This window comes from Rattus rattus, chromosome 1 (assembly GCF_011064425.1).
Source record: "Rattus rattus isolate New Zealand chromosome 1, Rrattus_CSIRO_v1, whole genome shotgun sequence".
Classification (NCBI taxonomy): Eukaryota; Metazoa; Chordata; class Mammalia; order Rodentia; family Muridae; genus Rattus; species Rattus rattus.
In genome coordinates, this window is record NC_046154.1 from 248,925,766 (window position 1) to 248,953,659 (window position 27,894).

Consider the following 27,894-nt stretch of genomic DNA (forward strand, 5'->3'; position numbering starts at 1 on the left):
TCCTAGTTCTGGTGCGGAAAGGTCCAGATGGAAAAGCAGAGCTGGTGCTCCTGGACCATGGGCTCTACCAGTTCCTGGACGAGAAGTAAGCTGGGGCCAGGCATGAGGGGAGCAGGCTGCATTTGGGCTCCTCTCCTGCAGCTTGGAGCTCACAGCAAGGCCTTCCCGCAGGGACCGATCCTCCCTGTGCCAGCTGTGGCGGGCCATCATCCTGAGGGACGATGCTGCAATGAAGACACATGCAGCCGCACTTGGGGTCCAAGGTAGGTGTTTGCCAGGGTGGAACAGGCAGAAGCCTGCCACTGGGCAGCAACCCAGGGACCCCTGCCTTTCCCACAGACTACATGCTCTTCTCTGAGGTGCTCATGCAGCGACCTGTGCGCCTGGGCCAGCTGTGGGGTTCCCACCTGATAAGCCGGGAGGAGGCGGCCTACATGCAAGACATGGCCCGTGAACACTTTGACGGCATAATGGAAGTGCTCAAGTCATTGCCGCGGCCCATGCTGCTAGTGCTGCGAAACATCAACACAGTGCGCGCTATCAACTCCAGCCTGGGCACCCCTGTGGACCGCTACTTCCTCATGGCCAAGAGGTTGGTGCCCCAAGGGGAAGCCAGGAGGTGCTTCAGCAGGTTAGCAGGCTGATGTGTGTATCTGATGCAGTGCTGTCTGGGGCTGGAGCCGCCTGGTGGGTGCAGCGTACCAAGGCATTTACAGCAGCCGCCTCCTGCGCCACATCAAGGTCATCTGGGAGGCACTAAAGTTTGAGGTGATTCTGAGGTGAGTGAACATGGGGGTGGACGGTTGGCTGGCCCCGGTCTGCTTCCCGTCAACTGATGACCCTTTAACCTGCCCTCCAGGCTGGAGATCCTAGCCATGCGGTTCACCGCCCTCATGTTGCGTGTTATGGTCCGCCTGGGCTTTGCCCCCAAGGCTGAGACTGAGGAGGTCTATCAGTTCCTGGAGATGTAGTTCCCTGAGCCAGAATGACTGCCAGGGGCGAGCAGTTTCCATCCGGCATGGGCACAGCGCACAGATATCTACAACCTGGGGCCTGGAATGGGGGATACACTATGGGGTTCTTAAACATGATGACCACGCTCGTCTGAAAGAAATTGTTTTCTTTGTGTTTTATACAAAACGGGAAGAGGGAGGTATACAACAGCAGGGTGTGGCATCCTAGAGTTAGAAGTGAGCCGTGACGCGGTCTGTCTCCAGCAAGTCGTCCAGGATCTGTGGATGATGGGAGGTAAAGGTGTGGACAGGAAGGGCAGATGAGGCAGAGGGGCTAGGGTGGGGGCGTCACTCACGATGTCAGGTGTGGTGCCTATCTTCTTGGCCAGCTCACTGCGCTCCATGGTGCTGAGGTATAGGTAACGGTTCAACAGTTCTCCATCGAGGACGTTGCGTACTGCATTCTGCAGGATGCGCCGGTCTACATGCAGCATTCTGGGGGGCAGACATGACAGGTCAGAGCACATCTGGAGTACAGGGAGAGACCAGGGAAGGGGCACACTCACCGAAAGGCTCGGGGGTTGAGGCCAGCGTGGTGGGGTAGCATGGTGGTCAGTGCATTCTGCAGCATCAGCAGTCGTCTATATGTCTTCTCTTGCATGGGCAGCAGGAGCCCAATGCCACCATCAAGGGTTGCTGAGGAGATGCTGTGTGAGCCAGGCTGGCCCTCCCATCCCTAGACACCCTTGTCCCAGCACTCACCAAACCATGTGATATGCTTGTTTTCCCACATGACCGACTTCTTGCTGGGCCCCTCAGCAGCACCTCGGCATGGGGTCCTCCAGAACGTGTTCACGTGGGCACCCACATGGAAGTCTGCTCGGCGCAGCAGGCGCATGCCCCCAAAACTCTCTTTGGCTGGACACAGGAACTCAGGTCATGGCCAACCCACTGCTTGGTACCCAGCCCGGGAAGAGGTCAGAGAGGGACCACTCACCTTCTGGCAGATACATATACACCATAAGATTGCGGTCTCGGTCAGACACTGATGAACAGAGTCCCAGAGTTAACCTCAGCTACCCACACCCCGCTGGGATAACCTCCCACGGACCCACATACTTACCCAAGAAGCCCAGCTGGGCATTGTCCACCATGAAGTCCACGCTGTATACCTCCAAAGGCTTGGCATCCTGGGAAGGGGAAGGACAGTGTTAAGGCTGGCCTTGGCCCGGCACCCGCCAGCATGCTTGGCCCTGTGAGTACCCGGGACACCAGGCTGAGCGTCTTGCTCTCCTCCTGGTAGCGCAGCAGTGAGATGCTCTTCATGACGTCTGCTGCCAGGATGAAGTTCTTGACGCTGATCATCTGGTGGATGTACAGCTGGGTGTCGATGAAGGCCATGCCAGTCAGCTCGCTAGCCCGCAGGCTCCACAGGAAGATCTGCAGGGCAGGAGGTGGTGAGCAGAGGAGCTGCTGCAGACAGAACAGCTGCTGCAGGAGGGAGGGGAGAAATAACGCACTTTTTGGCCAATGGCTGACACCAGGTGGCCATTGCAGTGGCACAGCGCAGTCACGGGCCCTTTCTGTTCCTTCTCATACAGGACTTTGAACTTGTTCTTGGTCAGGGGCTGCCCCGGCTCAGGCACTACTTCAATCACATCCATGATCAGGATCTGGGGAGGCAAGGGAATGTATGGAGATGGCAGATGGTCTACTCAGGGCTCCCAAACCCCCCCCCAAGGCCCTTACCCGCCCACGGCACGTGACCTCCTCCCCCTGCATGAGGCAGGTCCCAGCAGCCACATAGCCCTTTAGGCCTGACACGGTCTCCTCACTGCGCAGTGACACTGTCTTCATGCACGTGACATGCTCCCATTCCTCTAGCTCGATCCTGCATGAAGCCAGGCTGTGTTAGCATTTCCCACCTCCGAGCAGAGAGCAGTCCCTGTAGATCCATCCTTACCTGGCATTGGGGATGGCCTCCCAGCTGACTGGGGAGATGAGCTGGATGGAGAAGGCTTCCTGCTGGGGGTGGATGTATCTGTCATCTGTAGGGACAAAGATAATGAGTCACCTTGTAAACAAAGTGTACAGCCAAGCTCTGCCCAACCATACCCTCAAGTGTCACTTACCTCTCTCAATGGCCTCAAATTCTTTCTCCTCGCCAGTCATGCGTGGGATTCTAGTGCAAGGTGTGTTGGTACTGGTGGCCACAGCATATACCTGTGGTGTTAGAGGGTGTCATATTCCAGAGGCCAGGCTCAGAAGGTGCCTGGGGGATGTAGGAGAAGGACAGACCTTGGATTCCACGTGGTAGGCCACATAGTGGGCTGTGCATCGGAGTGGAATCTTCCTGACCGGCCATGGGGCATCATAGGACAGGTAGGCAGGCAGGACACTGATCCTCAGCTCTCCCTAGGGGTGCAGTGGGCAGCAGAGTCAGGGCAGGGCCAATGAATCTAGGCCTCCCAAAATGTTTTCTGGCGCTGTGAAAATGGGACATCAGGTCTGCCTGGAGAGGGTAAAGCTTCAGTAGCCTGACAGTCTAGGCTCACTTCATGTTGAGGCACAAAAGCACAGGGCATGGGAAGGCCAGGGCCAGAGGACACTTGGAGGCAGCCAGCAAGGAGGACCCCAGGAACTGAACACAATAGTAAGGAGCCAGTATCGCCCACCCAGGCCACCCTTCAACAACACTTCTGTGTCATTACTCCTAGAAAGCATCTGCCCTCTCAGGGTCTAATTCTGCTGCCATCTGGGTGGCACAGGTTAAAGACTCAGAGGCATGTGCCTGCCACAGCCATACAGAAGCTTAGAGGCAGAACAGAGGTAAAGCCAGCTCAGCCTGACTGGAACAAAGTCTGAGGCTACACTAGAGCAATGAATTCAGGGTGTACCCCAAGTGACACTGACCCTACCAGTCAGTCCTCCATGCCCCCACTGTCTAGAGTTGGACCTCTTGGCCCCACTGATCTACACTGTCTTGGCCCGCTGCTTCCACAGCTGCTCTGGCCCAGGGCAATGTCAGTGGCATAGGAAGGAACTAGATTAAGCCTCCTACCTGTCTGTTGAAGTACAGGAAACCACGGGGGCAGTTCACATTGTGGAATGGAGCAAAGGAGTCAATGGGGCCATCAATGCCCATGGGGTGCAGACGCAGAGCCCCACGGCCAGTTACCAGGAGCCAGTGAGGTGAAGGTCCACAGATGAAGACCTGGGGACAGGCACTTTTGAGTGCACTTGGAGTTGGGCCCATCCTCAAATCCAGGCCCTTACCAAGCCATCTGCTTACCCCCGAATAGCCATAAATGTCCTCAAAGTAGCGGAAACGTGCCACACGGCCCCGGACTCCAGATCCCTCCTCAGTGCTACAACCTTCTGCCTTCTTCTTGGATGGCTTTGGCTTCTTTTCACGGAAGTTGATGTTGTGGGGGACCTGTTAGAGATGACAGTAAGTGCTAGGTCTTCCATATGCTGCTGGCCTAGCCTTCTACCCCATGCCTAAGTAGGGTCTAGCCACTGGCACCTTCTTTTTTTTTTTTTTTTTTTTTTTTTTTTTTTTCCGGGGCTGGGGACCAACCCAGGACCTTGCGCTTCCTAGGCAAGCGCTCTACCACTGAGCCAAATCCCCAACCCTCACTGGCACCTTCTTGAAACGGACTTTAAGGTTTCCCTGGCCAAGCTGAGAGTCATGGGGAAAGGCTTCATAGATAAGCAACTCCTGGTCCACATGTACCTGGGGGATCCAAGCAAAATTGGTAAGGTGGATATGTGGGGAGTTGGAGGGGTGAGGCAAGGCCCTAGGAAGCAGAAGGTAGGAAGGTACTTACCAGCAGGTAGGGCCTGCTCTGCCGGCTTCCCAGAGCAACCAATAACACCTCCTTGACCAAAGGCAGCTCCCCCTGGCGTGTGGCCTCCTCCTTTCGGACTTCACCTTGTGTAGTGGGCTGTCCAAATGAACTATCCACCAGAACCCGCTGTCCCACAGGGAAGTTCTTAACTAGGAATACCAGCCGCCAGTCTGGGAGCTGGTAGATCTACAAAGAGGCAATGGTTAGGAGTGGGAGCAAAGGCAGTAGTAAGCGTTGAAAGCGTGTGATATATGTACCTCCATGGTGCCATTCTCCCGCACCAGCAGGCACCAGTGAGTGGGGTCAGCCCTGAAGGGTGCAGGGTCACGATCAGCTGGTGGCTGGTTGCTCCTACGGGCCTCCTCTTTGCTGGGACTGAAGAGGGAACTGGAGTCCCCATATAACATCTCTTCCTCATCGTCCACTGTGGGGCTGAGAACCAACAGACAGATATGTCACAGCCTGCCAAATGGACCCTGGACCCTCACATACCAGTCCCTACCTACCTTGTTTCTGAGCCCAGGCCTTCAGCCTCTGAGCCACTTCGGCCACCCAGTTCATCACGGGCCCCACCCAAGCGGCTCTCAGTGGTGAACATGCCACTGACATCTCGGTACAGGCAGAGCGCAATCACCTTAGACTGCTGTAGGAAGTGGGACAGGGTTCAGACAAGGGCAGGAGACAGGCAGTGGAAAGACAGGGGCATCAAGGGTAGAGGGCCTACATGATGTAGTGGAGGCTTGTGTAGTGCCAGCCGGTGGTGGCGGCCACCATAGGAATCGCTCTTGAGTAGGAACATGGTAACGTGTCCCTCAGCACTCATGATGACCACATAGGGATCAGCCACAGCACATTGCACGATGGGGGCGCCCAGGTCCACAGGGATGAAGTGTAGCTGATTCACTGTGGACACAAGGGGGTCAGGGTCAGGTGGCAGGCACATGCTGCCTGCCTGAAGACCTATTCACAGACCTGCCTACTTACCGCCTTCCAACAGGCGAATGCCCAGTGGCGAGACTTGGACAATATAACGATTGTCCCCAATGTTTCCAGCAAAGACAGTAGGACCCTGTGTGGCAAAGCCACTGGTGTCCAGCTCCATGATCTCCTGGCCAGTCTGTAGGATCTGTGGTGACAGAGGTAAGTAGTGTCCTTTCCCGTGGGACCCTGTTCCCAGTCCCAGATTCTACTTTTTTACCATGGTTGAGTCTTCCCGGCTAAGAATAAGGAAGCCATGTCTTCGCCCATCCTCCTCTGCTTTAGGGGCACTAGGTTCCTGCTCTGTGCTCTCTGCTTTGGGTGTTTCTTCCTGAGAGAGTGAAAGAGGATCAGGGCAGGAGTCACAGTCTTGCAAAGGCAGTATGTGACTGTGACCTGGACCCCAGTGTCCCCAGGTGCTAAATGTATAATTCTTTGCCCCTTCTGGGTTTCTTTCTCAGCCCAGCCTCATCTACCTCCTCTTTCCGCACAGGAGCAATGACTGTCCACATATCATAGCATCCAGGAAGTTCAAAGGTTGTCACCACCTGGGGCCGGATACTCTTCTGGAAAGGAGTAAGGGTGAGAGTGAGGTTCAGCCAATCAGCCTTACCAGGAATCCGCCACCCCTGTCCACACATACCTGCAACACAGACAGGGCCCCGTTTTTCCCGTAGCCGGAACAAACCACAATCTCCAGGTCTGGCTCAGGGCTGTTCTGAAACTACAGAGTGGGATGAGGATAGGGCTTCCCAGCCACCCTCTAGACTCCACACCTACAGTTCCAACCCCTTGAGTACCTCTTCAGAGAGGAAGGCAGGCTCGCCCACAGCAGCATTGGCACAGGGTCCAATGTTGAGCATGCTATCACATACCTGTGGGCACAGCAACGGTCAGGTAGGGTGAAGGTAGGAGATACCCCCTGCTTTCCCCAGTCTCACCTCAAAAGAGTAAGTAGCTAGCTGTGTGCCTGACTGGGCCTCACTGCCATAAACTTCAATTTCATCCACCTCATCCTGTGTCTTGCCTCCTGTAGCAGACAGAGTCCAACTGAGTCCAACTGTGGACTCTGGCCCTCCCCTGCTCATCCAAGGACAGCCTCTCACCTGTCCAGCCCACTGTAGGGTCCACTCGCTTCTTCTTTGAGGGAGGTTCTTCCTGTGAAAGGAGAAAGGAGTAAGCAGTCAGTCCTGAGGCTGTGTCACACGTGGGAGTCATGGCAGGACAGGCCCAGGGACCCTGCATTGTGGACAGGTACCTTGTCAGCAGCCTCACGAACAGAGCTGGCTGGGGGTTCCTGCAGCTTCTCTGTGTACTTGAGGAGGAGGGAATTGCCCAGGCGAGAGCCTAGGAACAGGTATCCAGGCTCCATTGTGACCATCTAAAGAAGCGGTGTGAATAAGATACAACCAGACCTGGACCCAGGACACTCCCAACCCCATCCCTACTCACACTGGTGGTGAGGACACTAGCAGCTGCCTTGTCAAAGTGAAATGCTCGGACACTTCGCATGCCGTCAGTGATGAGGGTCAGCACATAACTGTGGGTAGAGGTAGGGGTACTGAGTGGGTAAGGGTACCCACTGCACCCACAGAGGCACTGAGAAGACAGAGAATGTGTGTATCCCAGAGGTCGGCCCTCATGCAGGCCTCATGCAGAGTACCCACTGCACCCACAGAGGTACTGAGAAGACAGAAAAGGTGTGTATCCCAGAGGTCGGGCCTCATGGGCTGTGGACTCACATCTCACCACCCTTGAGGGAGATGACCATCTTGTCATAAGAGATGAAGGCCGCCTGTGCACAGTCCAGGGTGATCCTTACACCTTCTTGGGTACCTGTGGGGAGCACGACCATGCAAACTGAATGCCTGGCCCTCACCATAGCCTGCCCTGCACCAGGCACATCCCATTTTGACCAAAGTGCACCCCACTCACGTAATGGAAAAGCAGTGGTGCCCGTGGTAAGGCTGTTGAGAGCCACGCCATATGGGGGAACACTCTGGTTCAGGTACAACAGGGAGTTGACAGCGAAGATCACTACCCCACCTGGAGGTAGACACCACTATAAGCAGCTTACTGCTGCCCCATACCCCCACTGCCATTCAACACAGCCATAACCTCACCTATGGGCTTGGGCACAGCCAGGGCCTGGGTACAGTCAAAAGGCAAGCTGGTGAGGGACCAGATGACTGGATGGACTTTCTGTGTGATGTTCAGCGAGATAGCCACAATGGAGCACGTGTCCTGCCTCACAGCCACCCGCCTAGAGCAGCAGGTAGGTCACCCAGAGGCAGTCGCATTGCTCCCAAGGCCAGTGACCCAATTTTCCCACTGCCACCCCACCTAGGCAAGACACCTAGGGCCCACAGCAGAGGGCCCCACAGCCTTACCCTGGCCAGGTCTGGTTGGGCTCAAACAGGATAAGCAGGGTGGGCTCATAGTAGCCGTGTAGGAACTGCAGGTCAATGATGTTGAGCAGCTTTTCATCCAGAGCCCGTACATCGATGATGTAGCTGGGCAGGAAGCTGGACCTCTGCCTACAGATCAAAGATGTCAGCAGGAGGAGGGGACGGGGCAAAAAACACAGAGCTCTTGGGTCCTCAAAACTACAGCCAGCCCAGCTTAGTACTCACCCCTCACCCATGAGCCCTTCATGCTCCTCAGCCAGGCTCTCTCTGCGGAAAGGCAGAACTACCAGTCTTGTGCCATAGATGAGCATTGCCGCACAGCGCCCATCAGGGTCCACCCGCACACGGGGCGTATGCACGTTCTGCACAAATCCATCCTGGTGGCAGAAGGGACATTGGTTGGGCTATAGAGGATCTGAGGGAAGCACTGGGGCACTAGGAAGAAAATGGGGACTTGCTAGGCTTAGCCTGGGGCACTGCTAGGCTTGGCTTACCCGAAGTTCAGGCTCCTCAAAGTAGTGCAGAGACAGGGTCTTCAGGTCATGAGTGCCTGGGTCGTACTCCACCACAGACAGCTGGAGGTAGGAGGTCAGAAGCATGGCCCGTTCAATACCAACCTTGATCACACGAACACATCCCAGCCTACGCGGCTCTGTAACACCACCGTGCCCAGGACCTCCTGCCAGACCCACACTGCTCACCTTAGCATCTTTGAAGCTGAGAAGCAAGGCGTCGCGTTTGGCACCTGCAAGCTGCACGCTGGCCATGGACATGACATTGCCAAAAAAGGAGAAGGAGGCTACCAGCTCTAGTTTCTCTCGATGGGCCTTCCCCTCTGGAGTAGAGGTCAGCAAGTCAGGGATGGGTCCTGTGCCCAGGCCACCCATCCCCACCCCACCACCTGCATGCACACTTACCTGTGCTCCCATCATTCTTGGTCAGAGCCTGGAATGGAAAAGAAAGCAGTAAGAAGCCACACACCAGTTCCAGGGGATCCAACACCCTCACACAGACATATATGCAGGCAAAACACCAAATGCACATAAAATAAAAATAGTCACTTAAAAAGAAAAACAAGGGGTTGGGGATTTAGCTCAGTGGTAGAGCACTTGACTAGCAAGCTCAAGGCCCTGGGTTCGGTCCCCAGCTCCGGAAAAAAATAAATAAATAAATAAATAAATAGGAAAAAAGAAAAACAAAGGAGCTGGAGAGATGGCTCAGAAGTTAAGAGCACTGACTGTTCTTCCAGGAGTCCTGAGTTCAATTCCCAGCAACCACATGGTAGCTCACAACCATCTGGCTGATGCCCTCTTCTGGTGTGTCTGAAGACAGTGACAGTATACTACTCAGATAAATAAAATCTTTAAAGAAAAAAGAAAAGTAAATTAGAAAGAAAGAGAGAGAGAGAGAGAAAGAAGGAAAGAAAGGCAGGCAGGCAGGCAGGCAAAGAACAGGAGACTGGAATGATGGCTCAGAGTTTATGTAAAGCGCACTCATCTAGAGGATCGAGATTAGGTTCCCAGCATGGCAGCTTACAGCAATCTGTAAACATGACCACAAATGCTTCAGATACTCATAGGTAATAAAATAATTTAACAAGAAAAAAATTAAAACAAAGCTTTAAAACCCTTGCTCTCTACCAGTCACGGCTCAATTTTTTTGCTGCTTTTTGGACAGGTCTTCTTCCAACCAGCTAACTGATTCCCCACTACCAATTCTCCACAGGACTCAACCATGCACACCACCCCGCCTCTGTACCACTTTGTCACAGTCATTTAAGGCTCAGAGCACAGAGCCACAGGGATCACTTCCAACATATTGTCCTCCCAGCCATGTTTCTTCCAACTCTAGGGTAACTGTCTGCTTCTGGTCACCTCATCTCCATACCCCTCAACAGCTGTCTCCACCTCAGGGACTAGCAACGCCAGCTCTGTAACTGCTAAGTCCAAATCCAGACCTGTTGCCCACAACAGTGACAGATTCTTGGCCTTACCTGGAGCTCCTTTCAAACTCCACCTCTATCCATCCTAAACCTGAAGCAGTGTCCTAGCTACAGTGTCCTAGGCCGCCATCTTGCCTAATAGCTGCAGCCACTTCTTGACCAGTCTCCTTGGACCACTCTCAAACATAAATTGAGTAAGATCATTACATTGCCAAAACTCCCTGCTTGGAGAGTAGTCGTGACGCCTCTGCCCTGTTTCTTACCTGTTCTTTCCTTCGTTCCTTATTCCCTTAGCCTCTATCACAAAAACTTAGCTTTACTTGAAACCACTTTGCCTGACTCCCATTCTCCACACTTCCTTGTCTATGTAAATCATATCTTCTATGAAGGTGAGATTTCCCTGTCCAGTTCTGCTGCCCCAGTGAAACTGCATCTCAGAAGTGATGCTCAGCCATCGAAAGCACTTGCTGCTCTCACAGAGGACCCACTGGATGGCACAACCATCCATAATGCTGACTGACTTCCACGGACACCAAGCAGACATGTGGTGTACATACATATATACAGGCAAACACAAATGAGTAAGTCTAATCTTAAAATTTTTTGGAGAGAAAAAAAAAAAGAAGCTGCCTTTGGCTTTTTTGTTTGTTTGTTTCTATAGACACGTTTTACTATGTAGCCCTAGCTGGCTTGGAACCAGTTTAAACTGGAATACCCAGAAATCTGTCTGCTTCTGCCTGGGATTAAAGGAGTGCACTACCAGGAGCCATGGAAAATTGCCTTTTGCAAAAAGGCTTCCTGAACCACTTCCTGTCGCTCTAGCAACCAAAACACCCCCTTATCTAGTGATGAATTCATTCTACATCACTACATCTACTGACAGTAGTCTGTCCCCGAACAACTTCCAGCCTTGCTCCTTTGTGAAGAAACGTTCTTCCACCAACAAAATTGCTCAGTCTAAGCTCTGGTTATTTTGTCTAGAAACACCTAGCCTCCTTCACTGGGTCTTACTCCCAGAGACACTGTAGCGACTGTGTGTGGCGGTCAGTGTGTGGAGGTATTGTTTCACTGGAGGGTCATCTCCCTCAAGGGTCTTGGTTCACTGCCTTGTCCCTGCTGCTAAGCACATGGAAGGTCTGCAACAATCTCCTGAAAATACCAAAGAACAAGTAGTAGACCGTAGGCAGGGGTGTCCGGGCAGGGTAAAATGAGGCCAAACAACGTGGTATCGATGAACCGACTCTGGGGACCAGAGACCTTTGGCAAAGCTCAGTTTCTGCACTGGGGAACCTGCCGAGGTGACTACGGTACGGCCTGGGCATCTCTGTTCAGGAGACACGGCCTACCTCAGCGTCGCGGTTCAGGCGGTACACATAGAGCTGCGAGGTGCCGGCCACCACGAGGTTGCGCTCACTGTTGTTGAAGAAGTTGCAGTACATGGCAAACTCGAGCCCGGTGGGCGGGTGCGCCTGCTTGTACACCGCGTACATGTCGCCGCCACTGTCACGCCGGAGCCGCCGACTCAGGGGACAGGGACGGCAGCGGACTCGGTCCGGCGGCGCGCGCAAACCCCGCCACCGAGTTCCGAGTTTCTGCGCCTGCGCTTTCCGCCCGGACCCACCTTCTAGGAGGACTAGGTTGTTGAGAAGCAGGGTTCCGGACCGCTTCGCATCTGCGCCTGCGTGCCCTGGCTGCGAGCGAACAGCAGCCCCTAGTGGCCTAGCTTGATAAGAACTGAAGAGCTTGGTCCCTTGCCCTCTGCTCCCTCCAAGATTTGCCTCATTAGCTAAATCCAGAAAATAAAACAAGGGAATATAGGCTTAGAAAAGGATACAGAAGGGGTTGGGGATTTAGCTCAGTGGTAGAGCGCTTGCCTAGGAAGCGCAAGGCCCTGGGTTCGATCCCCAGCTCCGAAAAAGAACCAAAAAAAAAAAAAAAAAAAAAAAAAAAAAAAAGAAAAGGATACAGAGGGGTTGGGGATTTAGCTCAGTGGTAGAGCACTTGCCTAGCAAGCGCAAGGCCCTGGGTTCTGTCCCCAGCTCTGAAAAAAAGAATAAAAAAAAAAAAAGAAAAGAAAAGAAAAGGATACAGAAACATATATCAACACACAAAGCTCTCTCACAACTCCACTCAGTAGATCAGGTGATGTGATAGATCACCCCTGTATCACACTAAAGATTTCTTTCTAAAAGTATTTTGTCTTTGTTTGATTTTCTTGATTTTTGAGATAAGGTCTTACAATATAGCCCTGGCTGTCCTGAAACTCTGTGTAGACCCAGCTGGCCTCGAATTCAGAGATTTGCCTGCTTCTGCCTCCCAAGCGCTGGGATTAGAGCCGCACAGTCATGCTGGCACATATATACCTGGTTTTTAAAATAAAAATCTTAAGAAACAAAACTCTTAAGACCTGTAACATTGCACCTCACATGTGCACTCCCAAGCACTCTTGAGAACTATGTGCTTTTGAGGACAGTCTGGTTACCCAGTGACACCCTGAGTTATGAAGCAATCGAAACTTCTCTCCAAATTTAAACATTCCTTCTGGCTACAGGTTCTTAAGACTCTGAGGGTGAAAGGAGAATTATACGAATTCTAGGTTTGGAGATACAAAATTAAAAGAATAAACCTCAAAAGGCCACAGATACAAAATTAAAAGAGTAAGCCCCAAAAGCCACAAACTCAGGGCTAAGCCCTGCCGCCAGGAATAGCAGGCCATAAAGATAAAGAAAAGGAATACAAAAACCAGCTCAGGCTATCGAGGACTGGGGATTTAGCTCAGTGGTAGAGCGCTTGCCTAGGAAGCGCAACGCCCTGGGTTCGGTCCCCAGCTCTGGGGGGGGGGGGAAGAGTCAAAAAAAGACTCTGGAGGTAAACAGTATAAGGTTCAAGGGTTCCTGAAACGCCGAGAGGGAGCCCTTTAACACTTGGAGTTCCGGGGTGGGAGTGGTCAGGCAGACAGAGAGAGCTTTGTGGGTTTTTTGTTTGGTTTCTGGTTGGTTGTTTTTTCCAGACACATCTCAATTAGCCCTGGCTATGCTGGCTATAGGGGCTGGCCTGGAACTCAGAGATCTGCCTGCTTGCCTCCTTAACCCTCTTTTTAAAGACATGCACCACCATGCCTGGCTTTGGGTGAGCTTTTTGTTTTGTTTTAGAATTATTATTTATTTTATGTATGTAAGTACACTGTAGTTGTCTTCAGATACACCAGAAGAGTGTACTGGATTCCATTATAGATGGTTATGAGCCACCATGTAGTTGCAGGGAATTGAACTCAGGTCCTCCAGAAGAAGCCAGCTCTCCAGCCCCTGGGTGAGCTTTTTGATAACATAGCTGCTTTTGAACCATCCACATACCTGTAAATACATACCTGTAAATACCTTTACCTGCTGTAAGGAGGCCTAATAAACTCATTAAATTGTGTAGTTGTTTGCTAAGTTGGACCTTTGTGAAGTCATTTCTTTCCTTTGTTGTGGTGATCTATCTGGGGTAAAGAGCCAAGCCTTCCCCAGCACTCAGAATGCAGAGGCAAGCAGATCTCTGAGAGTGCAAAGCTCTAGTTGGTCTGGTTGAATTCCAACCCAATCAAAAATACATAGCAATAACTGGGCGGTGGTGGCACACACCTTTAATCCCAGCACTGGAAGGCAGAGGCAGGCTGATCTCTGAGTTCAAGGCTGCCCGCTCCAGGACTATCAGGACTACACAGGGAAATCCTACCTACAGACAAACAAACAAACAAGCCCTCCAAAACTAAAACTAATTGAAGCCCACTTCTGGAGGAGCTGGGTTGGGCTGGGGGTCAGCTTTGCTTCACCTGGCTACGGAGCTCACCGGCCCCAGAGTCTTCCTGCTTGTGGCTGCTCTGCCCCAGAGAGCTAGAACACCATAGGCTCAGGGTCAGCCGACTTAACTCTTCTAGAGGATGATGCTGACGGCCTGACACAGCAGCTGGAGGAAGAGGAGGAGCTTCAGGGCTGTGCGGGCCGGCGGAAGGTAAACAAGGTGAGGTCGACGTGCCCTCCCCCTTCCTGTAGCCCAGCAGCTCTGGTCCGTGGCGGTACATTCCTTTGACCAGCATTGGGGTAGCAGAGCCAGGTGTATCTTGTGAGTTCGAGCCTGGTCTATATAGTTCCAGAACAGCCAGCGCTACACAGAGAAGCCAGCCAAACAAACAGAACATAGTAAGAGGTCTGAAAATGTAAACAGCAACAACAAACATTACAAATAAAGCGACCGCTTGGTAAATTCAACCTCTTCCTAGGTTTGTTTTTCACTATTGAGACAGGGTCTCTCTACACAGCTCCGGCTATTCTGAATTTTTTTTTTTTTTTTTTTGATACAGGGTCATGCTGTGTAGCTCCAACTGGCTTGAAACTCATAAAACATTGCAGGCCTGAACTCACAGAAATCCACCTGCCTCCACCTCTCCCGAGTACTGGTATTAAAGGCATGCATCTCATGCCTGGCCTAACAGTTAACACTGTTCAAATTTATTTCCCCTTAGCACCTGCACTGTTCTGCATTTGCCAATCAATCATGCAGGTATATGAAGCTAAGCTCTAACCCCACATTGAGACACTGTCTCCTTTTGAATTAAGTATTATAAAAAACCCATCAGTACCTTTGCTGGATATGCTCTTTTGCTTGCTTAGCACAGCTACACACCCTTCTTGCAGAAGTAAAACTTTTGGTCCTGATGAAATGTTTTGGATTGTGTGATGACTGTCATTCGAACCCGGACACTTTTTTTCCTTTTCTTTTTTTAAAAAGACTTCCTATGTATAGTGTTCTGCCTGCATATATGACTACACGCCAGAAGAGAGCGCCAAGATCACATCACAGATGGTTATGAGACACCACTGTGGTTGCTGGGAATTGAACTCAGGACCTCTGAAAGAGCAGTCAGTGCTTTTAACTGCCATGGCGTCTCTCCAGCCCTGGGATCCATTTCTTATGCCTGATTGAAAACTTGCCTTCAGTCCTCTAACCTCCAGAACTGAGAGAATAAATTTCCGTTCTTTAGCCACCTAGTCTAGAGTAGACAATCATGCCAACCTCCAGAAGCTAATGCGAGGGGCTTTGGGAAAGCCAATCCCGCCAAGAGCTGTGGAGCTGCTCAATATCAATGGGTTGTCCTTTGGTTTGACGGTCTCTGGGTTTCCATTCATGGCAGAAATGAGCCCTCATACTTGTAAGCATTATTGGTAATGTTTTGACTGGAGACAGGGACCACCCCCAACCCCTTCAGATCCTGGAGGACTCTGACCATTCCCCGGGTTTAATTATAGAAAAGACAAGCTGTCTGTCCACAGGACCCCCAGTGTAGCTGTCCATAGCAAATGCTGAGGAAGGAGGCAGTGCCCTGCCTCAGAGCTTTCACCAGGAGACCCTACAAGAAGAGAGTGCAGTTGGGTTTGAAGTGCAGATGGGCAAGTCTTTATTGAAGTCAGAGCAGGGGAAATGAGGCTGAACCCTCCGGCTACCCGTAGTGGATCCAACTGTTAGACGGATTAAGACAGTAAAGCAGAATCAGCAGGCAGGGACAAGGACTGGAATGGGACAGAGCTGTCAGAAGGTGATGCTGTCTTCGTACAATGACAGCAGCAGCAGGATGGTCCAGCCGCCCAGCAGACCCACGTTGTGGAGCAGGAAAAGAAGCCAGGGCCGCTGGTCCCGCACATTCATCATGGCTGGGAGCTGAGGAAAAAGTGGACACCAGTTCAGTAGCCAGTTGGGTGGAGCCCCTGCTTAGCTCCCTGCCCCTACATAGGCTCTCCTCCTGTCTAACCATGTCACAGAGCGCCACATAAAGGAAGAGGCCGGTGGCTACCGCCAGAATCCAAGTCTCGCCCTCCTCGCCTACTCCGACTGCTAGAGCCACGTAGAGGCCAGCGAATGCTGTGAGCGCTGAGGCCAGATTCAGCAGAAGCGCACGTTTCACAGTCAGCCCGGCATGCAGCAGAGCAGCAAAGTCCCCTAGAACAGAGCAAGTCAATGAGAGTTATGCCCACATGTCAGGCACAGCCCACCACACCAGTCACACCAACATCCCAGACAGACACACCCAAAGGCCAGTGCCTTTCCCAGCAACCAGCACCCCCCCACCCCGCCCCATGACAGGCTGCTCTCATAGAAGGGCCTTGTCCCTTCTCCTCTGGCCTTGGTCACCTCCAGAATAGATCACTCCCACTAAGGCCCACCCTTTAAGCCACACCCCAGAGCTCACCAAGTTCGTGAGGCAGCTCATGGCAGAACACTGCCAATGAGGTGGCCAGCCCAGTCTTCCACGTGGATGAGAAGGCTGCGCCCACAGCGAGTCCATCAGCAAAGTTGTGCACGGCGTCACCCAGTGTGATCAGATAGGGCAACATTCTCAGCTCTGTGGGCACAGCAAGCATGGGTCCTGTAGGCCAGGTTCTGCACATGCCTAAGGGCAACCCCCAGATCCGCAGCCCTCCAGGAACTCCCTCAGGACTCACCTGCTCTCAGTCGCCGGGTGTCTGGGTTCAGTAGTTCCGGGGTCTCCTCTGTCACCTGGGGGGAACGAGAATGAACCCAGGCAAATACATGACTAAAAGGCTCCATGTTGGGTAGGACTTGCCACTTACCAAGTCTGAGCGAGAGCTCTCATGGGGCTGTTTGGACTGCCGGAGATTGCTGGGTGATAGCTGCAGTGATATTCCATGGCTGTGCCCACCGTGGCTACAAGGCCCATCTTTCTCATGATCCTGTGGAAAAACTGGTCAGAGCCCATCAAGCCCTTACCCAATCCCACCTAGTGGTTCCCCGAGCCTAACCTGGTCCCTGGGCAATAAGAGGTTGAAGAAGCTCTCAAACAGGAAGAAAATGTAGAAGCCTCCAAGTACAGCCAGCAGGCGCCAGGTGGACTGTCCACCAATGCTCTCCTCCTCGTGGGTGTGAACCTCTCCACTATGCGTGTGCAATCCCAGCACCTGAGAAGGGGTTGGGTACCGACTGGGGACTTCAGGGATACAGGGGGCTTTAGGCTGGGGCTAGGAAAGGACAGTGGGGGTGGGAGGACCCTGTTGAGTGAGGGCTGACCTTGGGTATCAGGTGCAGGAGAGCATCGCCTGTGAGTGCACCCACAGCCAAGCTTAGGAAGGTCTGCATGATGTAGTGGGTGGCTGTGCTGCATTTGGCACAGGTCAGCAGCAGAAGACCGAACACAGCGCAGAGGCAGATGAGCAGGGTGGCCAGAGAGCCATACAGATACCCTGTGGGTGAAGCTACACTGAGATTCCCCCTAGATCCTACAGAGCCAATGCCCAAGTCCAGCCAGGAAGTGAGCCGGATCTCAACAGATCTGTGGGCCGTCAGCAGGTGCCAGGTATCTATTTACACTGGCCCTCTAGCCTTGAAGTCCACTACCCGTCCCTCCTTTGCTGGTTCCTCATTCCTCAGTGCCTACTCCCTGCTCCCTCGTCAAGCCCAATACCATGAGGCTAGCACCCAGGGTTAGGGACTCACTCTCTGCTTGACTGAGCTGGTCCTGTACATGGATAATGGGACTGGAGCTGCAGGCTTCACTTAGCTGCTGCTGGACCAAGGCAGGGGTCAGTTGGGCCCAGGCCTGAGGGCTCACCCCGGCCTCTTCAGATAGCCCATACACAGCCATTACATCTTTGGCACTCAGGCACAGCTGGAGGCAAAGAGAGCAGGACAGGCATCAGGCATCTGAGCAGGCCCATGGAAGCCCACCTTCCTCCAGATCGGCAGGAGTGACTCACCGTGTCCCATACACTGGAGCTGCTGTTGTGGGTAGCATGGAGCTCAGAGTCTTGGTGGTTGGCTTCCCTGTCCAGATGGCTGTGGTCACCATGGGCATCATGGTCACCGTGATCCCCCCCCCCCCCCCCAAGGGGATGCAACAAATCCCCCAATTCTGGCAAAAAAAAAAAAAAAAAAAAAAAAGTCAGTTCAGTCAGTGCGTTCAGCGCCAGCCTTGTCCCCTCCCCCAGGAGTAGGGGCTGATGATCACAGACTAGGCCTCACCGGGCAGCGTGATATTGCGAGGCTTACTACTGAGTTGCCTGAACACAAAGTCCACAAAGTACTGAGGGCTAGGCAGGCCTTGGAAGCAGGATCCATTAAGGACGTGATCCAGCAAGGCGGTCAAGACCAGGCCAGGGCTTCTGGAAACGCCTGCTTCCTCAGCCTCCTCCAGCAGTTGGGGAACATCTACACAGGTCTGTAAGAGAGACAGGCCTCAGCTCCACCCTCAGTAACAGCTTCTGGAGCCCACTCACTGGATGGGTCTCCCATCAACCCCCAACCCCCTCAGGCGACTTCCCAGATTTCACCAAAGACTTCAGACTATATCCCTATACCAGCCACCTGTCCCATAAACCTAGGCTGCCCCAGCTAGTCACTCCCTTCACTGTGGCCTATGACGTCCCTCTGCCCCAGAGCCTTCCTGACCGCCATTTCCCCAAAGGGTTCCCCCAGACTCCCTTGGAAGTCATCCTACCCAACAGTGTACCCAATACACTTAGCCACCCACGTATCTCCACAGACACCAATGAGGCTGCAAGTGGGACATTTCTCTTCCTGGGGTAGCCTCCCTTCCATGGTACTACAGTCCTTGTCACTACACTCTGAAAGCCCTCTGGGCCCTCACCTCCTCCCTGGTGGGTTGGCTGGCATCATGGGCCTCAATCTTCTGCAGTAGCTGGCTCAGACCCAGGGTCATGGCCTCTGGACTCTCCAGTTTGGCCAGGTAATCGTCCACATGAGAGGCCAAGAGGCCAGCTCGGATGTCCTTGCATGTTTTCTCTGGGTCGTTGAGGTAGAGGGCAGCGGCGGCACTAAGGTAAGTAATGTATCTGGACTCCAGGACTGATTCTGGGGTAAGCTGTGGCTTGTCAGGTTTGCCTAGAGCCAAGGCAGTCTCCACAGACAGACACTGTGGACAAACAGGTAGACAGGGTCCGGGCTAGATTGGGCCCACCAGGCTTAGGCAGGGAATGGATTCTATCTTATGTCCCCTTCTGCCGCTTGTACAGTTAACCTGACTAGGAGCCTACATAAAGGGGTCCCCAGCAGTTACTCTCTGATCCTGAAGGTGAGAGTAGTCACTTGGAGTCAAGGCAAATTTGATACCCTGGGGGGGGAATGAGAACTACGTGTCCCAGGAGGGAGGCCAAGCCTGTATAAGCCCCCCAGAAACGGAAGGGAAGCTACAGCCTGCCAGCAGGTTCAGACACCAGCCTCCAGACCCGCCTCCTGGAGTTTGCCCAGCTCTCTTTAGTGCCTGCCACAGGGTGGAGCAGGCAGGAAAGGGCCGGGGCTGGGGGACCCATTGGGTGGGGGTGTTACCTTTTCACACGGCCCGTCGGTGCAGTGCACACGGGCCACCAGCGTATTTAACAGGCCGTCCAGTGCCGTTCGATCCAGAGCACCCTGGCCCGAGGTGAGTAGGCTGAGCAGGTGATAGGGCTGGACCATTGCTGCTGTGCCCACCAGCATCGCCAACAAGAGCCCCTGTGTGAGCGACTTTGGGAGCATCATGCCTCAGGCTCCCAAAGTGTTCCCTGCAGTGGTGCTTGGCTTCTGGGCTAGCAGGAGACTGCTGGGACTGCCTGGGGCCAGACTGGAGCTGGGTTCAACTCGCCTGACCCTAGCTACAAGACCTCTCCCAGATATTTCCTGCAGGGCTCTGTGATTGGCTGCTGGGTTAGCCATTCCAGTGGCAGATCCTCCCTGAAAGTCTAGGGGCAAGGAGCTGCAGCCTCCTGGGGCTGGAGCTAAAGGTGGGTCCCTTTCGTTAGGTGGGCGGCTTGAGCCTGTTACACTCTGAACCGCCAGTCGGGGCTTTCTCTGTTCCCCGAAGAGCCCGGATCATCCCCTTCTGTTATCTTGCCTCTGGAGCTGCGGATTAGGGGTTTGAGCGCATAGATGTTACCAAGTCAAACAAGGGTGTTCTATTTGACATTTTCAGGAGAGCCCTTAGGCTTACCTCCACCCTTCACCAGCTGCCTCTCAGCTCAAGCAGCTTAGACAAATTCCAAGTCTTGTAGCCCGAGGGTGGGGGTGCCGTTCTTGGCTCCTCTGGGTCCAACATGGGCTACAGTGGGAGATTCTGAAAGATACTTGCTGAGTCATGGTCCCCAGCCCTCCGGGGTAAAATCTCCAGGAAATGGCTGAAGCCCTGACCTAGACAAACAGGAAGCAAAGATGTGACCTTGGTCCTAGCCAACTTTTTGGGGCTTTGAGGAGTTTCAATTGAGCAGTAGGAATTTGAAGCCCTGTGGTTGAGCCCTTCAGCCTGAGCACAAGACTGAGGTAGGGCTGCAGTTCCCAGCCGTGCCCCTTCCCAACGGATCCTTCCGGCCTTTGACCCCTGAGCCTTATCTCTATCCAGGTGGCAGGCTGAAGGAGGGGTTGGAATCTCCAGGAGCTTAAGATCCGCGGGTCACAAGGCATTTTGGCTTTCTGGAAGCCACGAGGCATTTTGGCCTTCTGGAAGAGGGCTTCCGGGAGCCCCCGAGTTACTGTGGACCTCTTCCACGCAGGTTCATACCAGTCCTGAACCCTAGCCCTCTGGGGTGTGGTTGGATATGAACCTAATAACTAAAGAACTCTGTCACCTAGTATTCTGGAGGGTAGGGCAGGGTGGGGAAAGAATCTAGCTGAGTATCCTTGAGCTCAGGGGTCAACTGCTAAAGACCTGTTCCAAACATACACACGTCCATGTTAATAATGGCTAGGGTCCTTGCACTGCAGCATCCCTCCTGCTCTTGTGGAGGAACTGTGGCCGGGAACTGGGAGAGCCAACATGAAAGCATTCCCCACAGGTAACTCTGAAGATGCCATCCACCCAAACTGCCCTTCCTATTCCTTTTCATTGCTGGGCTGCTGGGGGCTGAGAGCAGGTTGGTTTTATCCCCTAGGGAGAAGTCTTAGTATAGGCTTGATTGATCTGGCTTCCCTAGACTTCTCCCTCAAAGGGGAGACCTTACCTGAGCCCTGGAAGGCCAAAATAACCGGCCCCCATGTAGGTATATCATTGCTTCTCCTGCTCATTCCCAGCCAGCTCAACTGCCGTTACTGTCATGGAAAAGTTCTATAAACCCATGTCTGGAGTAGGTGAGGTGGCTCAGCGAGTAAAGAAGCTTGCCAAGGACCCACGTGGTAGAAGGAAAAATCAAACTCCAAAAGCCTCTATCAAACACCTCTATTGTATGCCATAACAATTGTTCCCTCAGCACCACCCCCACCCCCACCTCCAAAAAAGGGCAAATGGTGAACTTCAGCACCTGGGAACTGTTGTCACTACATCTGAAGGTTCCGCTTGGGAAGACAAAGGTGTGGAGGGGACCTTACCGTGGACGAGCTTAATGCCACCGAACCGTGAGATCCGAGCTACAGTGGCAGCTTCTGTGTGTTATCACCATGCAAAATTAAAATAGAGCCAAACAATGCAACCTGATTAGCAGTTCCCTACGAGTCCTGCAAGACTTAATTCAGTGGCTACTGATAATATGAAAAGAAGTAAAAACCAGGAATCACAGCGAATACCCCCTAATTCCAGTACTCAGGAGGCAGAGGCCAGCCTGGTCCACATAAGCAAGTTCGGGGCTAGGCAGATCCTATCTCAGAAAACAACAAAAGAGAGGTAGGGTAGAGCCTGATCTGCGCCTGGTGGCAGATACCTGTTTCCCCATCACTGGGGAGGCAGAATCAGGATCGGGTTTGAGGCCAGCGTGGGTTACATAGTGAGACCATCTGAAAAAAAAAACAAAAAACCAAAGAGGCTGGGGAAATGGCTCAGCAGTAGTTACAAGGGCTGCCTCTTCTAGAGGACCTGGGTTCTGAGCGTCCACATAGTAGCTCAAAATTACCTGTAACTAGTTTCAGGGGGTCCAATGCCTTCTCCGGCCTCTGGCACCCATCATGCATATGGCAGACAGATGTACGTGTAGCTCAGTGGCAAAGCATTTGCCGAGCAACGCGCACGAGGCCTTAGGTTGAATCCTCAGAATCCCTTGGAGGATTGACTACCACATGGCAGGGTCATGGTGTCCAACTTGGCACAGGACAGCAGAGGAGGTGAACAGCCTGTGCTCTGGACTGAATTCATGAAGCCTGTGAACTGCCTAGAGCTCTCAAGTGCTGCTGGGAAGGTGTTTATGGCAGGCAAGGAAGCAGCCACTCAGGTTGGCAGATTCCAGCCATTCCAGGAGCTGTGAGGACTCACTTCTTCTCTATAACTGTGGAGGATTGTTGAGGAGGAACAGCAAAAAAAAAAAAAAAAAAAAAAAAAAAAAAAAAAAGCTTTAGAACTCATGGGATCCAGCCTACCCATGGTGTGCGTGCCTCTAAGAGGCAGAGCCCTTTGTCCTTTGTGTCATCCTGAGGACTCTGTGCTATTGTAGAGCTGTCTTTACAGTCACCACCACATCCCTTACAACCTATGACTTGTGTGAGAACTCCGTAGGCGCTTCAGGCCCCTCACTGGGCAGCACCGTGGCACTTCTATTAGAGCTTGAGCTTTTCAGGCACTGCTCCTGGAGCAGGTGGGTGATTCAGCCACCACCCTTAGCAATGACCACCACCCCCGGAATTTGAAGAATAGATTAAGATGTTTTCGTTAGTGGCTCTGATGTAGAAAATCTTGGGGAACAGTTTGAACGTCAGAAGTGCACACTCTTAATAGTTAAGCTAGAGGTTTTTTATGGTCAGGGAACAAAAACAATAGTAGCTCAGCTGGCACTGGCTAATGTGACTCCCTTGCTAAAGCTGGGCTGGTAGTCAAGGTGTGATTAATTCCTTGTACCCATTTTTGCCCTCGACTTCCTGATATGATTTAATACAATTTCTTAAGGGGTAGATAGGCGACTTGAGGATTTAAAGTAGAAACGTCCGGTTGGGTTTTTTTTTTAACACAAAAGTTTAGATTGGTGATTCTTTTAAGATTTTTATGAGGTTTCTTCTTAAGATAAATAATAACTGATTTTTTTTCCCCTTTGTAACCTCAAAAGCTGCCTGCCAGTCAAGAGAAACTGGCTGAAAAAAAAAAAAAACTACCCTGCTTGCTCACACTTGCTTAATCTCTTTGTTAATCTATAACGAGTTGCTTAGTTACAGATGTATGTGGATTTTTGGCAATAATCTGTTTTCACATTTGTTTTTCACCCAAAAACATCTGATCATGTGAGCACATTGGGAAACATTTTTTTCTTACGTATATTTTTTGTAATCATACACTTAGAGAAAAACAGAGTGTAACGGCGTTGTGATTTTTGTATTGCTTGAAAGATTTTGCTGGGATATATAAGCTGTGGGAGAAGAAAGTTGTTGGGAGCTTTTTTCCATCCACCAAATTGTGTGTGTGTGTGTCTGTCTGTCTGTCTATAATCCATTGGAGCTTGTTGGAGTTGGCTCCATCCACCAATGTAGGCATGCATGTCTGTGTACACACACACACACACACACACACACACACACACACACACACACACAGCTCCATTCCACCAATGTGTAAATGTCTATGTCTGTCTGCCTATGTGTGGAGTTGTTGGAGCTTGCTTGTCTTGCTTCATCCACCAAATGTGTATATATTTTTCTTCTTCTTTCCTTTTGTCTACTTGCTGGCTACTGTCAGTAGCAGCCCCTACCAAGGTTCCATCAGCACTGGCCCCCACTGACTCTATGACCCCCTTCAGTTTACCCTGGTGTCGAAGCTGGTCTTTGGCATATAACTGCCCAGCTGTCATTAGGGTGCTCTATGTGTGGGATGAGCAACAGGGGCAGGACCCATTGCTGGTTTAGGGCAATGGCTTCAGGGGCTCTGTGTCCCACAGGAGACCGCGTGCTACCTCAAGGTCAGAAGGACGTATATATAGATCACACAGGGCAGGCTCAGCATAACTGCTCACAGCAGGAAGGTTAGAGAGATCTTTATTGTGGCGATGTCCTGACAATATAGACATGTGGGACAGGTGTAGACACAGGGAACCGAGGTGTCACATCTCCATCAGTCTCTTTCTTGACTCGATGACACTCAGGAGTGTAGGAAGCGGTTGAAGGCATTGTAAGCTGACTCCAGATCGAAGAGCATCTGGCGAACTTGGGAGTCATCCAGCTCATCAGAGGCCGACATACCACTCAGGGTCTGCAGCCTAGGGGCACAGGCACAAGAGTGTATGAGCAGCAGGACTGTGATGTCACCACGAGGCTCCGTCTGCCCAAGAAAGCCACTCACCACTGGCTGACTGTTTGGCGGCCCTCAAAGTCTGGAGGCAGGTGGCTCATTCTGTGCATGGTCTCCATTAGCTCCCGCAGGTCTGGCTGGATCTACAGACACAAGTGCTATCCTCGTGAGACCCTATGTACCTTGCTCTGCTCCCCTCCATCCAGGCCCGGGCTCCCTGCCCAACTTCTGCACCTCGTCCATGGCGCGGATCTCCAGACGCAGCTTGTCCATGACTGTAATGAAGAGCTGGGAGGAGCATGTGCATTAGGCATCTCCTACTCAGTTGGGGTTCAGAGACCCTTTATAGCTTAGAGGCCGATTACAAGGGCCAGGGCCCCACCCATTTTCCTCCACACCCCATACTGGGGCTCCTACCTGCTTGGGGGAGGGGGCTATACTAAAGACCTGCCTAAGCTGACCTTCTGGGCCTATGCACATTTGGGACCACAACTGTGAGAGTAATCTAGGAACCTGGGAAGCATTCCTACACAACCCCCTCAATCCAGCGTCCTGCCAGAGTAGATCCTGGTCCCCTTTGTGGGAAGGAACTCGGGTGGGCCTTAGGCTCCATGGATGCTTCTCACCCTCCTCACAGCTGAGATGATCTCTCCCAAGGTACTGCTTTGGTCCAGAAACCCCAAGAGTACATATTTATGACTGACACAGGCTGGCAGTCCCTTCCCTCTAATGTGCACAGGCCCTCCCAGGAGCTGTGGGACACACCGAGACGACGTCCGCAATACAGCGGTTGAGATTGCCCTTGTCGTCCTTGATGGTGATGGGTCGGTCCTCTTTGATCCGCTCCATAGCAAGTGGGCAGTCCAGCTGAGGAGAACAGACATGGGTACTGGGCATCACGGGCCTCCAGGGCTCCAGGGTCTCATACCACATCCCCCCACACCCTCTCCTGGGGGATGGAAGGGAGGACCTGCTAACTCACTCTGAACTTTCGGCAAAATTCATCAATGGAGCTGATCTCTGAGCCTTGGACCTGCCGGAAGGCAGCTTTGTACTGGACCAGGAGCCTGGAGCAGGCTGCAGTGTACCTAGAGAGGGGACCGGTTGCTTCTGGAGGCTGAGAACAGTCGAGCTTGGCTCTTCGTGCTCTCCCTGAACAATTCTAGGTGCAGCAGCTTTTATGGTAGGCTAGGAGGGCCAAGGGCTTCCTGTTGGGTCTATGTGGGAAGAGAGCTCTGCACAAGAGCAGGGAGGTATAACAGAAATAGAACGACAACAGGGGATCTGTGTGGGCTGATCTGGAACTCTGCACAAGAGCCGGATGTCTGTTTCATTTGCCTTAGACCAGGTGTCGGACCTCCATTACCACCTGGCGGCTCCTGGTCTAGTCAAACCGGCTTGTCATCTGTGGACAAAGCATCAGCATCCACTCCGGGTACCTAGACTGGACAGTGATACCTTAGACTAGGCTGCCCAAGGCTCTAGTTTGCCTTCCGAAGTCAGAACCGTACCCACTCTTGCAAAAGGATCCCACCCTGAAACCGGCGGCAACAAGGAACACCCCTTATAGCTCGGGCTCCTGTGTGCTGCCTGCTAAACCCACAAGCTTCATGGAAGGGAGAAACGCGTTTCTGAGGACTGGTGGCCATCAACGTCTGAAGCCACAGGCTTGCTCACTCATTGGGGGTGACGCAGTCCTTGATGTACGCCTTCTCCAGCGCTTGCATCGTTTTCACCACCGCAAAGAGCTCCGCCATGTTGTCATACCTAAGAGAAAGCCACCCATGGCAGAGCCCGGCCCAGCTCTCCCTGGAAGATATTCCTCAGGGACTGTCTCCCTAGCCCCTCCCCATGTCCTCCCCAACCACTGGTGTGGTGGTGGGTTTGAGAGGCTGGCTGGCTGCATGTGTGTGTGACACTTGACTTACTTCTCCCGCTCCCGGGCATTCTTGTACAACTTTACTTCCTGTTGGAAAAGTGGGCAAGTCAGTCAGCATCACTGGGTGATTACAGAACCGGTGACAGCCATATGGTGTTTGCGGTGACACGGCCAGCTCAGTATCTATTACTTACCTCGTATAGCTCCGGCTTGTTCCCAGGGGCTGCAACAGAGCAAGGAGGAGCTGACAAGGGGTCACAAGGTGACCCCAGGACAGGCCCATTTCAGTTACGTCCCAAGACGATGTCTCCCATGGCATGTCCCATAGAGGTCAAAGGAAGCTACAGAATAGGGGCTCTTGCTTCACCTCCTACCAATGTGGCTTCAGAGAGGCTACAGATTGCTAGGTTTAGCTCTCTACCTCCATCGAGATGACTGTAGTTTGTTTACAGAACCATGATTTGGTTCAAATAAAAGTCTTTTACATGCTTCACAACCTGGGGTTGGAGTCCCAGAGTTGCTCAGGATGCCAGAGGTTCTGGCCATGTTGGCTGGGCCCTCGGAATCCCACCATAAATAGCTCTGGCCCTAGTCACTCCCCAGGGCCTATGGATATGGGATAAAGGTAGCAGTGTGGTCCTTTCCCAACAGCCCCTGCAGCAGGGGAAGCCTGGGCCCCTTCACTTCCTCCCAGTTTAGGCTACACTCACCTCCAACACCAGGAGTAGCTGGGATCCCGTGAAACATCCTGCAGGCCTGTCAGCTACAGCACAAGAGACCTGGGAGGCAGAGCCAGCACTAACTCAAGGATCCCCTTATACCTCAAGAACTGGGCTCTGGGGATCAGAGCATTGTGAACAGCTTTCCTGCTCTCTACAGGAACAACACAGGATGCTAAAGGGCTGTCACAGGGAAGTTAGGCTTTGAGGATGAACACTGAAGGGTGTGGGTGCCATGGGAGTCTTGGTTAGGGTAGGGAAGAGCAGCTGTTAGAACTGGGGCAGCATCTTGGGCACAGGGGAACACTGTTGCAGCTCCTTCCATTGGAACTGAACTGAGAACTAGGTGTCCAGGGCTTTCTGAGTGTGAGGGGAAGTGTGGAGGTGGGTTTTACCCTCTGTGGGAGATACTAGATACTGAATAAAGGCAAACTTATTGGTTGATGCTGTCTAGGAGTGGTGGAGGCAAGGCCAGGGATAGGTCCTGTCTAATCAGGACTTGGTGTCAATGCCTTAGCCAGCTCAGACACGCCTCAGTATTTGAAACGGGGTGAAAACAAAAGTTCAGGGAAGGTAGGCAAACTGGGATGGAGTGGCCTGATGAAGAGCCAGAGCTACCGAGGTCTCAGGAGCTAGGAACAGCCGGCAGAGTCACAGAAGAAAGGTACGTACCCTCACAGTCAGGGGAACCTGAGCTGTGAACCAGAAAAGCCACCTGACAGCGCCCATCGCCTGAGACACTGGCCGCGCGGCAAGGGCCGCAGAGCCCAAAGGAGACGGGACCGAGACACCTAGCCCAAGGGTTCCCATGAAGAGGGGACCCGCCCACTGCCGCTGTGTACCTGGGGCGTTTGGAGTCCCGGAGATGGCGACAGAAGCTCGGTGCTCGCTTTTTCCGCCTGCGCCTGCCGGGAAACCCGATCGGCAACTCGGCGCTCATTCTCCAACCTTGAGCCTACGCACATAGCAAGCCCAATCCGTAGGTCGGCAC

The 27,894-nt window shown here is 52.7% G+C and overlaps 4 protein-coding genes across 5 annotated transcripts in view; 1 reads left to right on the forward strand and 3 right to left on the reverse strand.

Annotated features, from left to right (window-relative positions):
• Positions 1-1,114, forward strand: part of Adck5 (aarF domain containing kinase 5) — an 18,289-nt gene extending 17,175 nt beyond the window's left edge. Inside the window, exons 11-15 of one of the 2 annotated variants that reach the window (XM_032917410.1) lie at positions 7-85; positions 172-263; positions 340-592; positions 663-779; positions 860-1,114. In XM_032917410.1, coding sequence (XP_032773301.1) covers positions 7-85; positions 172-263; positions 340-592; positions 663-779; positions 860-971 — 653 coding nt within the window. In that variant the 3' untranslated portion in view covers positions 972-1,114. The remainder of the gene's footprint in view (positions 1-6; positions 86-171; positions 264-339; positions 593-662; positions 780-859) is intronic. The other variant, XM_032917411.1, reaches the window with a different exon arrangement.
• Cpsf1 (cleavage and polyadenylation specific factor 1) lies at positions 1,106-11,723 on the reverse strand. The gene is made up of 36 exons (XM_032917416.1): positions 11,479-11,723; positions 9,108-9,135; positions 8,892-9,025; positions 8,685-8,765; positions 8,416-8,567; positions 8,173-8,319; positions 7,906-8,045; positions 7,718-7,828; positions 7,525-7,618; positions 7,235-7,322; positions 7,041-7,163; positions 6,889-6,940; positions 6,724-6,812; positions 6,583-6,657; positions 6,426-6,506; positions 6,259-6,348; positions 6,003-6,113; positions 5,789-5,930; positions 5,529-5,707; positions 5,311-5,447; positions 5,062-5,236; positions 4,784-4,990; positions 4,600-4,689; positions 4,015-4,389; positions 3,252-3,368; positions 3,086-3,176; positions 2,917-3,001; positions 2,703-2,844; positions 2,474-2,626; positions 2,217-2,393; positions 2,077-2,143; positions 1,951-1,998; positions 1,716-1,871; positions 1,520-1,649; positions 1,310-1,448; positions 1,106-1,232 (listed from the first exon to the last, which is right to left on the reverse strand). Exons 1-36 carry the CDS (start codon positions 11,620-11,622, stop codon positions 1,185-1,187), a joined length of 4,398 nt encoding a protein of 1,465 aa, XP_032773307.1. The 5' UTR covers positions 11,623-11,723; the 3' UTR covers positions 1,106-1,184.
• A 3,817-nt stretch (positions 11,724-15,540) lies between these two features.
• Slc39a4 (solute carrier family 39 member 4) lies at positions 15,541-19,778 on the reverse strand. Its single transcript, XM_032917428.1, has 12 exons — positions 19,469-19,778; positions 18,771-19,055; positions 18,146-18,341; positions 17,881-18,035; positions 17,621-17,792; positions 17,195-17,367; positions 16,930-17,085; positions 16,741-16,860; positions 16,612-16,666; positions 16,359-16,511; positions 15,921-16,108; positions 15,541-15,829 (listed from the first exon to the last, which is right to left on the reverse strand). Exons 1-12 carry the CDS (start codon positions 19,658-19,660, stop codon positions 15,701-15,703), a joined length of 1,974 nt encoding a protein of 657 aa, XP_032773319.1. The 5' UTR covers positions 19,661-19,778; the 3' UTR covers positions 15,541-15,700.
• Positions 19,779-24,013: 4,235 nt separating this feature from the next.
• On the reverse strand, positions 24,014-27,880 carry Vps28 (VPS28 subunit of ESCRT-I). The gene is made up of 10 exons (XM_032917442.1): positions 27,746-27,880; positions 26,895-26,963; positions 26,379-26,407; positions 26,234-26,271; positions 25,983-26,072; positions 25,288-25,393; positions 25,071-25,172; positions 24,540-24,593; positions 24,357-24,448; positions 24,014-24,273 (listed from the first exon to the last, which is right to left on the reverse strand). Exons 2-10 carry the CDS (start codon positions 26,929-26,931, stop codon positions 24,156-24,158), a joined length of 666 nt encoding a protein of 221 aa, XP_032773333.1. The 5' UTR covers positions 26,932-26,963; positions 27,746-27,880; the 3' UTR covers positions 24,014-24,155.
• Positions 27,881-27,894: the final 14 nt, after the last annotated feature.

Excerpts from the sequence above, each read along its gene's own strand:
- Vps28 (XM_032917442.1), bottom strand. The coding sequence starts at position 26,931 with ATGTTTCACGGGATCCCAGCTACTCCTGGTGTTGGAG. Across the intron at positions 26,073-26,233 it reads AATGCCCGGGAGCGGGAGAA|GTATGACAACATGGCGGAGC; the intron begins GTAAGTCAAGTG and ends GCTTTCTCTTAG. Across the intron at positions 24,594-25,070 it reads GTATTGCGGACGTCGTCTCG|CTCTTCATTACAGTCATGGA; the intron begins GTGTGTCCCACA and ends TGCTCCTCCCAG.
- Slc39a4 (XM_032917428.1), bottom strand. The coding sequence starts at position 19,660 with ATGATGCTCCCAAAGTCGCTCACACAGGGGCTCTTGTTGGCGATGCTG. Across the intron at positions 16,861-16,929 it reads TCTTATTGCCCAGGGACCAG|GATCATGAGAAAGATGGGCC; the intron begins GTTAGGCTCGGG and ends GTTTTTCCACAG. Across the intron at positions 16,512-16,611 it reads CACCCGGCGACTGAGAGCAG|AGCTGAGAATGTTGCCCTAT; the intron begins GTGAGTCCTGAG and ends CTGTGCCCACAG.
- Cpsf1 (XM_032917416.1), bottom strand. The coding sequence starts at position 11,622 with ATGTACGCGGTGTACAAGCAGGCGCACCCGCCCACCGGGCTCGAGTTT. Across the intron at positions 8,046-8,172 it reads CCCAACCAGACCTGGCCAGG|GCGGGTGGCTGTGAGGCAGG; the intron begins GTAAGGCTGTGG and ends CTGCTGCTCTAG. Across the intron at positions 6,813-6,888 it reads CCCTACAGTGGGCTGGACAG|GAGGCAAGACACAGGATGAG; the intron begins GTGAGAGGCTGT and ends TGTCTGCTACAG.